General features: G+C 46.6%; 1 protein-coding gene across 1 annotated transcript; it reads right to left on the reverse strand.

Moving 5' to 3' along the window:
• Positions 1-9707: 9707 nt before the first annotated feature.
• On the reverse strand, positions 9708-16692 carry LOC134284971 (titin-like). Its single transcript, XM_062844656.1, has 2 exons — positions 16277-16692; positions 9708-15886 (listed from the first exon to the last, which is right to left on the reverse strand). The coding sequence occupies exon 2, from the start codon at positions 15709-15711 to the stop codon at positions 9757-9759; it is 5955 nt and encodes a 1984-aa protein (XP_062700640.1). The 5' UTR covers positions 15712-15886; positions 16277-16692; the 3' UTR covers positions 9708-9756.
• Between the last annotated feature and the right edge of the window lie 217 nt (positions 16693-16909).

The raw sequence follows: 16909 nt of genomic DNA on the forward strand, positions 1-16909 counted from the left end.
CTCTGTGTTTCCTTTCTCCAGTTCACAGAATCTTAACTGCATCCCGAATTTCTAGTTGAAATATTGCTGACTGCACCCCAAATTGGACTGGCACAATAGTGTGCACACACCTTCAAAGTGTGATTGCAACGCAAGGTCACGTCGGATCGAGTTGAGGTCTTCGGTGCACTTATTCCTTGTAAATGGAGGAATAAGTGCACCGAAGACGTAGAGACGATCCGAGGCAAATGTGCACTTTTATCACACTTTTTAGGCGTACCAAAAAAAGTGTGATAGTCCAATTTGAGATGTAGTCTGCAATACTTTAGCTTCTCTGCGTTCCTGAAGCGAGTTTCCAAAGATTCACTTCCTATTTCAATTGAGTCTCACATTTCATCGATCTCGCAAGTTTCAGTTCTTTTTCTTCTTTACGGCTCGACGTCCCCACTGGGACTTGGCCTGCCTCGCTTAAACTTAATGTTCTTTTGAGAACAGTTATTAATTGAAGGGTTTTCTTTGCCTGTCATTGCATGAATTTGTATATTGTGAGGCAAGTACATACAATGATACACTATTCCCAGGGAGTCGAGAAAATTTTCCCGACCGAAACGGGAATCGAACTCGCCGTCTCCGGATTGGCGATCCACAGCCTTAACCGCTAGGCTAACAGGAGACACGGTGAGCGTGTGATACATAAAAATGTCAACTTTCAGGTTTCAAATATCTGGGTATCCTTGTCCCATCAGAATTTGTCCTGAATTTATTGTTGAAAATATTCTAGGCCTATTCCTCTTTTGACATGCGCCGATGACCGTTTGGTTTCTGTCGCAACCATTTCAGGCGTTGCTGAATCTCTATGGGCAACCCAAACTTTCTGTTCATCTGTTCTTCTGTGCGGCTGTGGTTGATACCATTTCAAAACTTTCTGAATTTCTATGGGCAACCCGAACTTCTAGGCCAGTTACTATTGTTTTGTTCGGTTTCAGCTGCGATCATTTCAGATTTTTCTTTCTGAATTTCTATGGGCAATCCGAACACTTCTGCGCCTTGACATCCGTTCTATTCACAAACAGCCGATGTCTTTCCTGCTGGATTCACACATCGAGAATAGATGAACACGCATCATATCTTGTACAAGGCACCAGAGTTTCAACTTTCAGATTTTGAACCTAATTTTCCTTTCACCTTGGAACGCTTTGAACTGCGCCCTGAATTTCAAGTTGAAATGGTTTAGTTTCACTGCTTTCCCGGATCGGGGATTCAAGGTTCACTTTCTGCTCCGATTATATTTAACATTCCATCGATCCAACTGTCTATAAATCTCAAACGGTTTGTTTCTTTTCAAAACTGTCTTTGTTTTCCACTAAACGCGACACTGATTGTCACCACAAACAAACAAGATTGTTTATGACACGCATCAAATTGACCGATATTACGCTAATCAACGCAGATCCAACCGATTCTTTTTTTTCTCTTACGAATACAACCATTCGCCACAAAAGTCACTCGCAGACTGACTATTTTTTCGGATTGTCACGCCACTGCAACACATCTGCCGCACAGGCGCAATGCTTTCGAAACGAACACACCAATATAAGCACCAGTAAATGAAACCTATGACCACGCCCAACAAACTCGGCACGGTAGATGTAGACGAGTGCACCGATGAACATTGAGTTCACTGAGCTTGAAAATTTTTGACAGCACAGCGGCGTCGACTCTCAACAACTTCTACTCAGAGATGCATCACCACCAAAATGCGCTGATATTTTTTTCTTTGATTTCTTACATGAATTTCCATTTAAAGTGATGCATATGCATATAGTTAATGCGCTAGTCCATATTTTTGCAACTTCATAGTGAAAATTAGATGCAATAAATTTAACAAATTTTCATCTGGGCAGAAATTGTTGAGAGTCGACCCCGCTGTGGTGTCAAAATTTGCTGCCCGAGTGAACTTTCAGCGGGCGGTGCACTCGTCTTTGAACATATCCACGATGACGTCAAACGCCAACTGACAGCATGTTGAGAAACGGTAACTGCGGGCCGTGTTTACAAAAATGACTGCTCACATCTTGCACATCTTGCACATCTTGCAGCGACCGAAAGTTCACTGGATGTTCACCGGATCTCGCCGGATGCAAGATGTGAGCAATAGACGAGTGCACCGATGAACATAGGCCAGGGGAAGTGGTTCACCTAGGGAACCAAACGTCAAATCCACTTTTTCTTTTCATAGAGGCTCTATGAAAAGAAAAAGTGGTTTTGACATTTGGTTCATCTAAGGGCGCTCCCCTATTGAGTTCACTGAGCCTGAAAATTTTTGACAGCGCAGCGGGGTCGATTCTTATCAACTTCTACTCAGAGATAAATCACCAAAATGCGCTGATAATGTTTTTCTTTGATTTCTTACATGAATTTACATTTAAAGTGATGCATATGCATATAGTTAATGCACTAGTCAATATTTTTGCAACTTCATCGCGAAAACTAGATGCAATAAATTAAACAAATTTTCAGCTGGGTAGAAGTTGTTGAGAGTCGACCCCGCTGTGGTATCAAAATTCGCTGCCCGAGTGAACTTTCAGCGGGCGGTGCACTCGTGTGCACCGATGAACATTGAGTTCACTAAGCCTGAAATTTTTTGACAGCACAGCGGGGTCGACTCTCAACAATTTCTACTCAGAGATGCATTACCAAAAACTGCTGATAATTTTTTTTCTTTGATTTCTTGCATGACGTTTTATTCAAAGTGATCCATATGCATATTGTTAATGCACTAGCCCATATTTTTGCAACTTCATCGCGAAAACTAGATGCAATAAATTAAACAAATTTTCAGCTGGGTAGAAGTTGTTGAGAGTCGACCCCGCTGTGGTGTCAAAATTCGCGGCCCGAATGAAGTTTCAGCGGGCGGTGCACTCGTCTATAATATAATTCTGATTGGGAAATGGCTCCGCTCTAGTGTCAAAACTCTCGGACCGCGATGAATGCAGTTCATCGGTGCACTCGTCTATGGACTTATCCACGGTCTTCTTTTTCCTCTGGATTGCTTCTTCTTTTCTTGTGTAGCTGCGGGCACTGTTTACACAAAATGACATATTCATGAACATCCAGCGACTGAAAGTTCACTGGATGTTCACCGGATCTCGCCGGATGCAAGATGTGAGCAGTGTTTTTAGTAAACACGGCCCGCAGTTACCGTTTTACAGCATGCTGTCAGTAGGCGTGTGACGTCATCGTGGATAAGTTCATGCACTTATCCACGATGACGTCACACGCCAACTGACAGCCTGCTTTCAAACGGTAACTGCGGGCCGTGTTTACTAAAATCACTGCTCACATCTTGCATCCGGCGAGATCCGGTAAACATCCAGTGAACTTTCGGTCGCTTGATGTTCATGAATGTGTCATTTTTTGTAAACATTGCCCGCAGTTACAGATATAAAGAAGAAGCAATCCAAAGGAAAAAGAAAACCGTGGATAAGTCCATAGACGAGTGCACCGATGAACATTGAGTTCACTAAGCCTGAAATTTTTTAACAGCACAGCGGGGTCGACTCTCAACAACTTCTACTCAGAGATGCATTACCAAAAACTGCTGATAATTGTTTTCTTTGATTTCTTGCATGACGTTTTATTCAAGGTGATCCATATGCATATTGTTAATGCACTAGCCCATATTTTTGCAAATTTATCACGAAAACTAGATGCAATAAATTAATCAAATTTTCAGCTGGGTAGAAGTTGTTGAGAGTCGACCCCGCTGTGGTGTCAAAATTCGCTGCCCTAGTGAACTTTCAGCGGACGGTGCACTCGTCTATAGTCTATTTTACGAAACGACAACAGTGTTGATATTGATATTAACACTCACGCAACCTCCTGTCAAATTTTCATTCATGAAATGAGCGATCAGCTGATCCGAAACGTCTCGTAAAATGGCTCATTCATAAACATCCAGCGACTGAAAGTTCACTGGATGTTCACCGGATCACGCCGGATGCAAGATGTGAGCTGTGATTTTAGTAAACACGACCCGCAGTTACCGATTAAAAGCATGCTGTCAGTTAGCGTGTGACGTCATCGTGGATAAGTTCATAGACGAGTGCATCGATAAACTGCATTCATCGCGGTCCAAGAATTTTGACACTAGAGCGGGGCCATTTCCCAATCAGAATTGTTCAATTCTGATTGGGAATCGTTTACTTCTTATTGGAAGCGGCCTCGCTCTAGTGTCAAAATTCTCGGACCGCGATGAGTTCATTGAGTTCACTGAGCCTGAAAATTTTTGACAGCACAGCGGGGTCGACTCTCAAAAAAATCTACACAGAGATCACCAAAATGCGCTAATATTTTTTTCTTTGATTTCTAACATGAATTTTCATTTAAAGTGATGCATATGCATATAGTTAATGCACTAGCCCATATTTTAACAATTTCAATGTTTTTTGATTCGATGATTGAAATTGAAAAAGTGACACTGTCCAATACTTTTTGAGTATCATAACACTTACAATAATGTTGCATGCAATGATACATGATTTTTTTACGCACTTCTAAGAACTTCCAGCGATATCATTTTGTTTTAGCAATGCAGCCACAGACAAACAGACGTCTCATTCTACTCACTTCTCATCGTTTCTCTTTTTGACGCGGTTCACACAGACAAACCTTGGTTCACACAGTTCGCAAAACTCATGATCACGGCGATTGCATCGTATTTCTTCCTGTCCTGACGTTCGCTCACATCCGTCATCTACTTGGAGGTTTGCGAAACACAGCGTGATTAGCCATTTTTTTCAGAAATATATCCAGAATTGTATGAAAAAATACTTCTGGGATACTTCCAGATGTTTCTTCTGAGTGTTCAAAGGGATTTCCCCTGGTACTTCTTTCAGAGATTTTTCCAGAATATTTTTGTAAGCTTCTACCAAAAGCTCTTTCAGGGATCTTTTTTGGAGTTTATCCTAAGATTCCTTCTTTTATTCTCCTAGAATGTCTTCAGATGATTTTTCTAGGATTCCGAATATGATTCCAAAAAGAAATACCAAGATCGAACTATTTGCGCGACTGTTGGAACGAACCTAAATGGAACACTTGGACCGGCTTCTTAAGCTGTTAGTACACAGGGTCAAATATTTGTCCGAAAAGAAGCCAATGCTCAAACATCTTGTTTGACTCGATTAAATTTTCATTAGTGTCAAACTGATGTTGTTTCTTGAGTTCTTTCCTTGTCAAATATTTGTCTCTGTGTACTACAGGCCTGACAAGACTGCGGGAGGAATTCCTCAAGAATTCCTTGAAAAAAATCATCGAGAAACTCCCGTAGGGATCGTACTAAAAACTCACAGAAGAATTCCATACAGAACTAGAAAAAGTCACTTGGGGAATCCCGCAAGGAATTCGTGGAGGGAACATAAAATAAATGCAAAAATCCCGCAACAATTTTTTGGAGGTGTCCCGGAAGCTTTTTCTAGGCGAATCCCACAGAAAATTCCAGGAATAATCCCAAAAAGAACGCATAGAGAAGTCCTAGAGGGAATTCCAAAACGAACTCAACGAGGAATCCTCAAAGGAGCTCCTGAATGAATCTTAAAAGCAACTCCTGGCGGAATCACTGAAACAACTTCCTAACGGTTTTTTGGTTGAATCCCACGAAAAAGATGAGAAAATCCCAGAAGAAACTCTTGGAGGAACCTAAAATTGGATTCCGAGATGAATCCCGGCAATAATCTCAGAAGGAACTCCTGATAAAACCTGAAATATGAAAAATCCAGGAGGAATCTCTAAAAGAAAGAAACATCAAAAAGAGGAATCACAGAAGGAGCTCATTGACAAATCTCTGGAGAAACTCCTCAAGGAATTCTAGAAAGAACTCTTGGAGGAATCACAGAAGGAACTCCTCAGAAAAAGTCTCGTGGAAATCTCTGACGGTATTTCTGCCAGATTTCCCAAAATAGGGCGTGTTGAGAGAAAAATTCCAGAAGGACTTCTTGCTTGAGGAATGATAGGTTCTTCAGGATTTCCTCCCGAGATTCCTTTAGGAATACTTCCCGAGATTTTCCCAGGTGTGTGTTTCAAAATTCCTCGGGATTTCCAGGTATTGTTTGTGAGATTCATCCAGAAAATCCATGAGAAAATATTTTCGGGACTCAGGCAGGAGGTCTTAGAATTCCTCCTATACTTTTTTCCTGGAGTACTTCAGGTGCTCAGGTGTTCTATGATTACTACAAAAGTCCCTGCGGAGATTTCTTTTTTCAAGATTCTGAGGGTTCTTCCAGGAATTGTTTTTGTGGTTTTTCAAGGAGTTCCTTCAAGAATTCCTAAGGGAGTTTAATCTGGGATTCCTTTTTTTGAGAATTCCTTCTTCTGAGATCCCTTCAGGAGCTCGTTCTGAGAAGTGCCTCCAGATGTTCTTTTGCCGGTTTCTCACAGCATTCTTCCCGGATTTTCTTCTCAGATTAACCAGGAGGAGTTACTTCTGAGATTTTTCCTAGAATTTTGTCTAAGATTCTTCCAGAAGGTTTTTCCTCAGACAAACAGACGTAACACTTGCGAAATTTCCAATGACCACGCTTTTAACGATCATTTTAAATCTTCATAGTTGTGGCTTTCACAACCAGAGGCGCACGTATCGTTTTTCTATACGTTTGACGTTTCACTTTAACGCCTTCTGTTGACGATATTGCACAACACAGTGATTCGTGCAACTTTTTCACCAGGTGATGGTAGTGTGAACTGGGCGATGGATTTCCATGAAAATCGTTCAAGGTGTTACGTCTGTTTGCCTGTGGTTTTCAGTGATTCATCCAGAAGTTCTTTTTGGGATTTCTTCCTTAATTCCTCTCTATAATTCCTCTATGAGTTCCTTTTAGAGTTCTCCTGGATTTCTCCATTAGCATATAGTGTCATTACACTCAACATGGCACCACAGACAAACAGACGTAGCAATGACAAAATTTCTATCGATCACAGTTTAAACGACCATTAAAATCTTTGTAGTTGTGGCATTCAAAACCAGAGGCGCGCAAATTGTTTTTATTCGCATTTGAAGTTCACACTAGCGCATTCTGTAGAACGTTGCTGCACAACGCAGTGTGTCGTGCAACATGTCCACCAGGTGATGGACGATGGATTTTCGCGAAAATTGTTCTAGATGTTACGTCTGTTTGTCTGTGATTGCACCGTCAAATCTGGAGCTCGATTTGAAAAGGTCGTATGTGCTTTTGTCGATTAAAAATTCGATCAGTTGGATTTGCTTATTATAGCAAAAACCGTTGAAATTGAACAAAGTTGATGCATACAGCAGAATCATCACAAAACAGGCTTTCCGTTCCATCATTAAAAGTCTCCAAAATATCTTCCATATTGTTACAATAACTTAAATAAACTGATCGAATTTTATATCGAAAAATGTACATACGACCTATTCAAATCGAGCTCCAGAAATATTATGCCTCTCAAGATAAATCAGAATATGGCGATTACCTGCCTCTGGTTTCTCATATAAGCGTAACAATTACTAATCAAAACAGCGTCACCAGATTGCAAAACTATTTTATTCCATACATGGGGTTTGACAACAAGCACACTTATTTCACTGAGCCACACTTGCCGTTCGTCACAAATATATTCGAAAACATCTGTCACATCGTGAAACCTACCTGCTTTTGGCGGAAACATATTTTATTTTGTTTTGCCTTGCAACTGTCATGCGGCTGTATACCTTGCGGGCGTACGACCGCCGCCGGACTCTAATAAAAGATAAGCGCGGCAATATTAGCTGTACAGTAGACGTTCGATAAGTGCAATATGCTTACGTTTCACTTTCCTAATACCGTTCGATTCTGGCAGGCAATCGTGCTGGCAGCTGCTGTGAGTGGTTGTCAATTAATCGAAAAGTTCATTTAGACTTGGTTTGTTCATCATTTTGATGGATTACGGATCAATAACGGCAAAATTTTCGTTTTGCTTTCGATATTCCCACATTTTTAGAAGCACTTCTTGTCACTTTTCGCTTAATTTGGGCAACTTCCGAGTTCCGAAAAGCGTTGGATTATCGGTCCACTACCCGCCAAAATGATGAATATCGACCAAGACCACGACGATTGACCGCAACTCACAGCAACTGGCAGCCTCAATGCTAGTTAAAATTCACCAAATGAACTTATCCACGATGACGTCACACGCCAACTGACAGCATGCTGTGAAACGGTAACCGCGGGCCGTGTTTACTAAAATCACTGCTCACATCTTGCATCCGGCGAGATCCGGTGAACAACCTGTGAACTTTCAGTCGCTGGATGTTCATGAATAGGTCATTTTTTGTAAACAGTGCCCGCAGTTAGAGAAGAAAAGAAGAAGCAATCTAGAGGAAAAAGAAGACCGTGGATTGGTCCATTTAATTTTTCGACTGTCTTTTCTTAGTACAGTAGACGTTCGATAACTGCAACATGTTTACGTTTCAGTTACCGAATGAAATTCGATAACTGCAACGCCTGACAGACGTCAACAACTCATAAATTCACGCTAAATGAACGTATATTCATTCAACTGTTCATTTGGGCTAGCTTGGCGCACCATTCTGACGGATAGGGCTAATTTGTTGCAATTACCGTACTTGCAGTTATAAGGCATTGCAGTTAAAACATTTGCGCCGACCAAACGTCTACTGTAACTAAACGGCCGCTATGGAATCAACAGATAGCGCCACAATAGTCTTGTTTGTCTCGTTACAACATGTTTACATTGCAACGAGCGAATGCGATTCGCTAATTGCAACGTCACTTTGACACTAAAGTGCATCGAAATACACTGACAGCATGACTGACAGCACAAAATTGACACTTGATTGCTTTTTAATTGCAAAAACTTTTGATGCGGCGAAACCCAAAAAATTTTGATTCATTGATCCATTGGCAACACCAGGGTGCGAGGCCGCCATTTTTAAGAATCCAACATCTTGTATGTAAACATTTGTGTATCCACAAAGGATTCCATTGTGGATACACGATAGATGTTGGCTCCTGTCAGATGCATTAGGTGGGATTAGGGTTGCCACATACGTGATTGGCAAATACTCACAGCAACTGCCAGCATAAATTACAGCTGAAATCGAATCCGTATTAGCCTCCGCATGCTGAGTTTTTGACTTTTACTGCGAGCACTGTTTAAAATTCCCGTGAGAGTGAGCAAGACAGCACCAAAACAGAGCTCGCAGTAAAAGTCAAAGAACAAAAGGATTTTGCCAACATACACAGGCTAATGGGGTACACTTTGTAAGTGAAACAAAACATGTTGCACTTATCGAGTGTCTACTGTAAGATGCACAGCATTACAATACAACTTATAGTTTTCACACCAAGAGGGGAAATTAGTCTATGGGATTACAGCGAACACCAAAAACTAAACTCAACTTTCTTCCGGATCGATCTAGACAAACAGACAGTTTACAGTCAAAACAAATACATAAAACCACTCCCAACAATTCGCCGTGCAATTTCGTCGGACAGTCACCGATTGCCAAACAAACATCCGCGCCCACATCCACTTCCACTTCTTCGTTTCCCCCTTCCTAAAGAATCTTCTTAATCAGCATTTGCTCACATGTCCGCTTGTAGATATTTTCAACCACACGACCAAACAAACAACAACCGCCGCCCTGCGGACGTCTACCTCAACGACGAACCCCTCCCCCATACCTCGGTCGGTCGCTATTTTCAGCGCACCCGATCGATCTATCGATCGATCGATACTGATCGACGATCGATTTGCTAATTAATCGATCATCTGCGGGAGTCGACCGCCGCCGATCGCAGACTTCCGGGCTTGAACCTTACGCAACGTTGCGCAACCGCTTGGTCGTATGAGTCGCATCCCCGCCTTGTGTGATCTTGTGAGGGTTCGGTGACTCAACGCCGTCCCTCGATCAGTCACTCGATCGCACCACCACCCCATCATGAACCTGCGATAGACAATAACAAACAAAAGCGAGCGGCGATCAAAGGAAGACCCATCCCCCGCGTCCCCGTACTGTGAGAATCGATTTTTTCTTTCACCTTGAACCCCGTGCGCATGATCATGATCGCTTGGTGACCACTTACCCATGGCCTTCTTGGGGCTGATCGGTGCCGTGCCACCACCGTAGAAGCCCGAATCGTGGCTGCTGGTGCTGGTGCTGCGCACCTCGTGGTTTCCGGCATTCTTGTCGTTCTCGCCGTCCTCCTCGTTCGGCGGCAGCTGGCCACCACTGTTGTCGTTGTTGTTCTCATCCCGGCTGCTGACCGCGGAACCGGCGGAGCCCTTGGGCTCCGAGTGCAACGGGATCACCATCGGGTTATCATAGATATCACTACCAACGTCACTGGTTTTGCTACCGGATTTCACTTGCTTCTTCTTGCCGCTGCCTTTCGGGCCGCGGCTGCTGTTGATGCTGCTGTCGGTGTTCAGGTCGGACGAGGCGTCCACGGTGGACGCCGTCTCCGACGAGGTCTGATCCGTGGCCGAGCCGGACTCGTCCTCGCTGCCGCTGCTGCTGCTGGTCAGGTCCGCATGGCGGTTGTGCCTGTGCCCGTGTCGCTTCACCTTCCACAGAGGCCGCGGACGTGCCACCAACACGATTGGACATTTCTCCTCCTTGGAGTAACACTTACGCATCTGCTCGAAGCTCAACTTGACGCGCTTCTGCGGGTCGAACTTCTTCTTCTCCGCCTTGTCGTTGGCCATTTCTTCTTCCTCCGATGACCAGTCGTCCTCGATACCTGAAAACGATGTCTCTGAGGCGGTACCTTCTTCTTCTTCACTACTACTGCTGGAGGAGCACCGTCTTATCACTTGGTTCGCTTGTTTCGATTGCTGATCCGCGCCCGCCGATACCTGCTTGGTAACTGATCGATCACTTGCCGTACTCGCCGTTGATAGACTACTTAAGTTTGATACTGCGCCAAATTTATTTTTCGCTAAATCTGTTTTCGGATTGCTGTCAGCGGCTGACGTAGTCGTATTGATCGGTTTCTTAGCGGGAACCTTTTCCGTATCGGTCAGCGTTGCTTGTTGACACTTGGCACAGTCCTTTATCTCCACGTCGAGCTTCGCGCCCATGTTGAGCGTTATCTGGTTTACCTTAGCTTTGATTTTTTCGGCATTTTCCTGCGCTATTCGCCGTTGCTCGGCTTCGACCTTGGCTGCATCCGGTTGCGGTGCTGCCGGTGCCTTCGGTTTCACCACCTTAATCACTTTCTTGACGATCTTCGTCTTTTTGGGTTCGGTCGCCGCAGCTGCCGCTGCCGACGCACCTTCATCGTCGGCTGGTTTGGGTTCAACGGCCGCCTGCGGCTCGGGTTGTTGCTCTTTCGGGGTGACTTCCGGCTTGACGATGGCTTCTTGCGGCGGCTTTTCCTCTTTAGTAGGCGAGAGCTTCTTCGGCGTCTTCTGTACCTGTGCCAGTTTCTTCTCTGCCTCGGCGGCGATCGTTGGTGCTACGGATTTGATCAGTTCCTTGGGTGAGAGCTTCTGGCCGATCAGTTTCCTGGGAGAATTTGGTGGCGATGGAGACAGAAGCTTCTTTGGACTCTCTGGTGGTTTTTGTGACTCCGCGGAGGTTTGCTTCGTTTCCAGATCTTGAATCTTTTTCCTAAGAGCGAGGAATCCTTTCTTAGGAGATTCCTCAGGGGCTTCGACAACTTTTGAGGGTTCCTTAGAACTAGGTTCTGGAGCCTTCTTGAGACCGAAGGTATTAGCCTTCGGCTCCACCTGTTGTTCTTTAGTGGGTTCCTTGGGTGCAACTACCGCAGTTTTCTTCAGGTCAACGACCGCCGCTTTTGGCGATTCCTCAGGAAGATCTTTGGTACATGGAGGTTCCTTTGGTCGATCTTTCGCTTCTTGAATCTTCTTTGGAGAAAGGAATCCTGCTTTTGGCTCCTCTGTCGGTTCTTTAGCTTTCTGTGCATCCTTTGGTTCGACCTCTGAGGTCTTCTTCAGACCGGCTAAACCTGTTTTCAACAGTTCTTCTGTTGTCTTCAATGGTTCCTTTGTTGGCTTGGGCTCGACCGGTAAAACCTTTTTGAGGCCTAGGATGCCTCCTTTGGGCGAATCTTTTGTCTGTAATGTATCCTTCGGCGGTTCCTTCACCTCCGTTGTTACAGTCTTTTTCAGAAAACCGACTTTGGGTGTCTCTTGAATTTCTTTTGGCTGCGATACATCTTTCTGGGATTCCTTCACCTCCGCCGCCGCAGTCTTTTTAAGAAAACCAGCTTTGGGTTGATCTTCCAGCTTTTCTTTTGTCTGTGGTGTATCTTTCGGTGGTTCCTTCACCTCCGTCGCCGCAGTCTTTTTGAGAAAACCAGCTTTTGGTAGTTCTTGTGTTTCTTTAAGTTGCGGTACATCTTTCGGAGGTTCTTTAGCCTCTATTTTCATCACATTAGGAACTCCTGCTTTGGGTTCATCAACCTTTTGTACCGTCAACGGTACCTTCACGACTTCTTCGGGACCTCCCACTGCCTTCTTCGCCGCTTCCTCCTTCTGTTCCACCAACGGCGCCTTCTTAACCTCATCCATCCGAACCGGCGTCACCTCGAACGCCTTCCGTGCCACACCCACCGCTTCCTCGATCGGCTTCGGCCACTGTGGCATGTCCGCGATCGCTGCCGCTGGTGGAGACGTCATTACCTTCGTACTCACATTCTTCGACGTCTTCTCGGGTTGCTCCTCCTCCTCCTGGTCTTCCTCGTCCTCCTCCTCCTGCTGCTCGGCGAACTTCAGCAGCACCATCTGGTTTCGGCGTTCGATGTTCTGCTTGCGCCGTGCGAACGAGACCGTCTCCCGCGTTCCGATGTTGCTCCAGAAGTCCTCTTCCTGTTGTTCTGGCGAGAGCGGAAGGTTCAGATTGGTGGTCCTCTTGCGAGCGGTGATCGGTTTGAGGAGGGGCTTTGGTTTGGGGTGTTCGACGGGGGGCGGTGGGGCCTTGGGAAGCTGTTCCGGAGTGGTAGGCTTCGGAGCAGCTTCGATAGCCGACGGAGGGGACGGTTTGGCTTTCGGGGATTCTGGTCGGGGCGGTTCTTGAGCAATGGCTGGAGTCTTCTTGAGTGGCTTTGTGGGTGTTGGTGGTGGCGTGAGGTCGCTTGGGAGATCAGGGACAGGCGGTGGTTGTTTCGGGGCTGGCTTTTTGAAGGGAGATGCCGGACGAACTTCCGGGACTTTGAATACGTCGGTCGGTTTGGGAGTCGGACTTGGTTCAGGTGTTTCGGAGATAGGTTTCTTGAGCGGAAGCTTCGGGGAGTCTTGGAGAGGCTTAGGTTTGGGTGGTTCAACAGGCGTAGCTCTCTTGAGTTCTGCAGAATCTGTGTTTGGTTTTTCTGTTGACTCAGCCTGGACAGTCTCTTTGGGCTTCACTTCCGTCTTACCAGCTGTGACAATATCCGGCGACACTTGAGTTGAATTCTTTTGCGGTTGTTCAGGCGTCTGCTTAAGCAACGGAACATCTTTTTCCTGAACAGGAACCAGCTTCTTCGTCTCCTCTTGTTTAGATTTCGGAGAATCTGCTGAGAGCTTCCCATCTGCTTTCGCATCTTTCTTCGCTGCCTTCGATTCAACTTTACCGACTTCCGTTTTCGTTATAAGGACTGGACTCGACTCTCTTGGCTGTTGGGTAAGTTTCTTCAGTGGAAGCTTCGGAGAAGACGGATCCTTCGGTGAATCTGTAGTTGGCTTCGAAGCGGCGTTCTCAGCAGCTTTCCTTACAGGCTTGGGAGATTCCACGGTGACCTTTTCAGCTGCTTTCATGTTCTTGACACCAACTGTCGATTCCTCGCTTGAATTCTTTCTTTTCTCTTCAACCTTCGGAACTGGACTGGATTCACGGGCCTCTTGGGTGAGCTTCTTCAACGGAAGCTTTGGAGAATCCAACAGCTTCTTCGCCGACACGCTCTCACCACCTCTCGAGTCTTTCTCTTCCTTACCCTGCTCAGTCTTTTCCATTGGTTTGATCTCCTCCTTTGCCGCCGTAGTGGCATCCTGCTTGTTGTTATCAGTCTTTGTATCGCTTGCCTTCGCAGAAGCCGCCGGAACTGCCTCCACAGGAGGAGGCCTTCGTTCGGTCAGCTTCGCCAGCTTGTCCATCTTGCGCTGCCGCTCCAGGATCTTCTTCCTCTCGGCCAAACTGCCGAGAGGTTTCTTTTCCGGTGGTTCCGGTTTCTTCTCCGTCAGTGGCTTCGGTTGCTCCAGCTTCCGGGTCGGTTCTTCGAGGGATGCGACTTTTGCTTCTGGTAGATCTATGATCAGGACTTCGATCTTCTGAGCAGGGGACGCGGTTTCCAGCTCGATCGTTTTCGCGGTGATCTTTTGGGAGGCTTTCTTGGGAGGAGTGGTGACGTCCAGGTCTTCGGGAAGCTTCTTTTTCTTCGGGAGTTTGAAGACCGTGCACTCTTCGATGGATTCCACTTCGGCGAGGAGTTTCGGCGGAGCGGAAGACTCGATGATTGGGGAGTCCATTGTGATCTTGAGAGGGTTGCCGGCGGCGTCCACCTGATCGTACACTACATTGTTTTCGACGTCGATCTTCGGGAGAGGTTTGGTACGCGTCCGCTTAAACTTTTTCTGTTTCTTCTTTTCCGGCACTTCAACGACCGATTCGACAGTCTGCTGCTCGAGCGCTTCTTTGATGCGTTCTTCCAGGTCGTCGCCGAGGAGGCCGTTGGATTCCTGGAGTTCCTGCTGGAATTGGGCGATTTCGTCTTCGATGATTTGGGACGCTCGTCGGCGGAGTTCACCGGCGTTGAGGTCATCGTCCAGTTTGTCGGAGTTGATGTCCTCGCAGATCTCGTGGAAGCTTGGGATTTTGATGGCACTTTTGCGTCGGATTGTACCGCGGCGCATCATGACCGGTGAAGTGGCGATTATCTGTTCGAGGATGATGGGACTGTCTTCGCCCTCGCGGATCAGATGCTTCTCCAGCAGAAGTTCGCCGGGACTCTTGGCGGGCTCGGATTTCTTGGGGCGTAGGGAGAGTTCGTCGCGGAATTGGTCCCTCCATGAGGTGGTTTTGGACTGTGGTTCTTTGAAGAGTAGCATGTCCTCTTCGAAGGACGGTTCCGGTTCGGGTGAGTGATGAGGGGTCTTGCGTTCGGTGCTGCCTCGACTGCCGCGAGACTTGCTCCGAGCACGCATCGTGTTGAGCCGTACGACGGCCCGGTTACGGTTGATGGTAGACCGTTGCCGGCGCTGTTCGACGCGTTCCATGAGTTCCTGTTCGCGAGCGCTGATGGACGTGGTGGTGGACGCTGGAGTGGGATCTGGTGTGGATGAGGTAACGGGGGTGTGGCTGGGTTCAGGAGAGGAGAAGGACGAGGTTGGGGACGATGGGAGGAACCGTTTGGGAGTGTGATCTCGCACATAGCGACTGGCTGAGACGTCGATATCTGCAGTGTTGATGACACGTCGTGGCTTCTGATAGGTCGGTGAAGTGTGAGGATGAAATTTGGACGAATTGGCCCGCGTCAAGGCCGTTACCCTGGCTGAGGTGAGCGGAGTCTCGGTAATCGGGGTCAGCTTCGGGACGTAACCTCGCGTGAAGGACGGTGTACGGCCCACGATGATGGGGCTCTGAAAGCCTCGGGATACCCCGACATAACTGGGGGCCGTGTAGTTACTGGACGGTAGGATGGTCGACGACAGCGGAGTCGGAATGACCGGCGTGTTGCCGATGTAGTTGTAGTACAGCTCGGAATACAGAGGCATGGTTGATCCGGTTTGTTCAACTTGAAGCACTAGCACAAATACAGATCATAACGTATGACAAGTAAACTGTAAACTGATTCTTGATTCTAGGATTTCACTACAGCACCTTTATTTCTCTAAAAACTTATGGACGTTTTCTGTTGATTACTCTTCAATCATACTGATTCTTCGTTCACTGAGAAAGATCACAACACAATTAAAATTCTTCTTCCTAATCTCTTCTTTGTCATCATAACCCCCTTTCACTTCATATTTCACTCGTAATAATCACGGAAGCTCAAAGCACTAGCCCATTCTTCAACGCCTTCTTAGATCACTTCGCAGGTTGCGTTCCCGCGTTTGACACATTCCAAATCGCAGTCACCTACGCGCGCGTTGCTACGGACACGGATCTAAGTAGCCGTTGCGTGCCTGCTACCGCCGTAAGTACTACTCTGACAAGTGCAGCCAACAAAAACACCTCAAGAGGGCACACGAAAGTGAAAATTATTTAAATATTTCTCCCTGCCGCGGACGTTTTGTGCCCCTCCGTAACCACGGGTGACGCGGTGACTTATCTACGTACGTGAACCCGTCAGTCGGTCGGTCGATCGTTCTTTTCAATTTTTGCCCGCAAGATCGAAAATAGAACAACACCACACCGTAGGTAGGCACAGACAGAGAGAGAGCCGCGCGCGAAATCGTTCTTTTTTCCAACGAAACCACGCGCGCACATACACACACAAACACACAGACACAGATGACGTCCGCGCGCGCACACACCTGTCACCTGCCGCGCCGCTTCGCGGTAAGAGCGCAGTAATTCGCTTCACCAATTTCACCGCAACAGGCGTTACACCTGCGTTACACACACCGCCGCCGCTTACGTTTTGCGTGGCCGTGTGGGGCTCTGCCACCGAGGGACAGCGCTTCGAAACGGGGGAACCGACTCGGACGACGGATACTCACGGACTGAGATCAGGTCCAAGCGAGCGCCGAGAATTTCCCATCCGAACTTTTTGCGTGAGAATCCCGCTTGTTTTGGGGAGAAAATCTCTGCTTTTTGACGACAAATTTCTCTCGTGGACCGAGAGCCGCGGTAGGATACTTTCCTCGCGCGTCCAACGGGATCCAAGAATGCCATGCGGGCGGGAAAACACCCCTCGGCGAATCGGAAAGTGAAGTGCATTCTTCGCTGCGGCTCTGTTTTTGCATCGCC

Source organism: Aedes albopictus, chromosome 1 (assembly GCF_035046485.1).
Source record: "Aedes albopictus strain Foshan chromosome 1, AalbF5, whole genome shotgun sequence".
Taxonomy (NCBI): Eukaryota; Metazoa; Arthropoda; class Insecta; order Diptera; family Culicidae; genus Aedes; species Aedes albopictus.

Bases quoted from the DNA above. Each gene is read 5' to 3' on its own strand.
- LOC134284971 (XM_062844656.1), bottom strand. From the start codon at position 15,711: ATGCCTCTGTATTCCGAGCTGTACTACAACTACATCGGCAACACGCCG.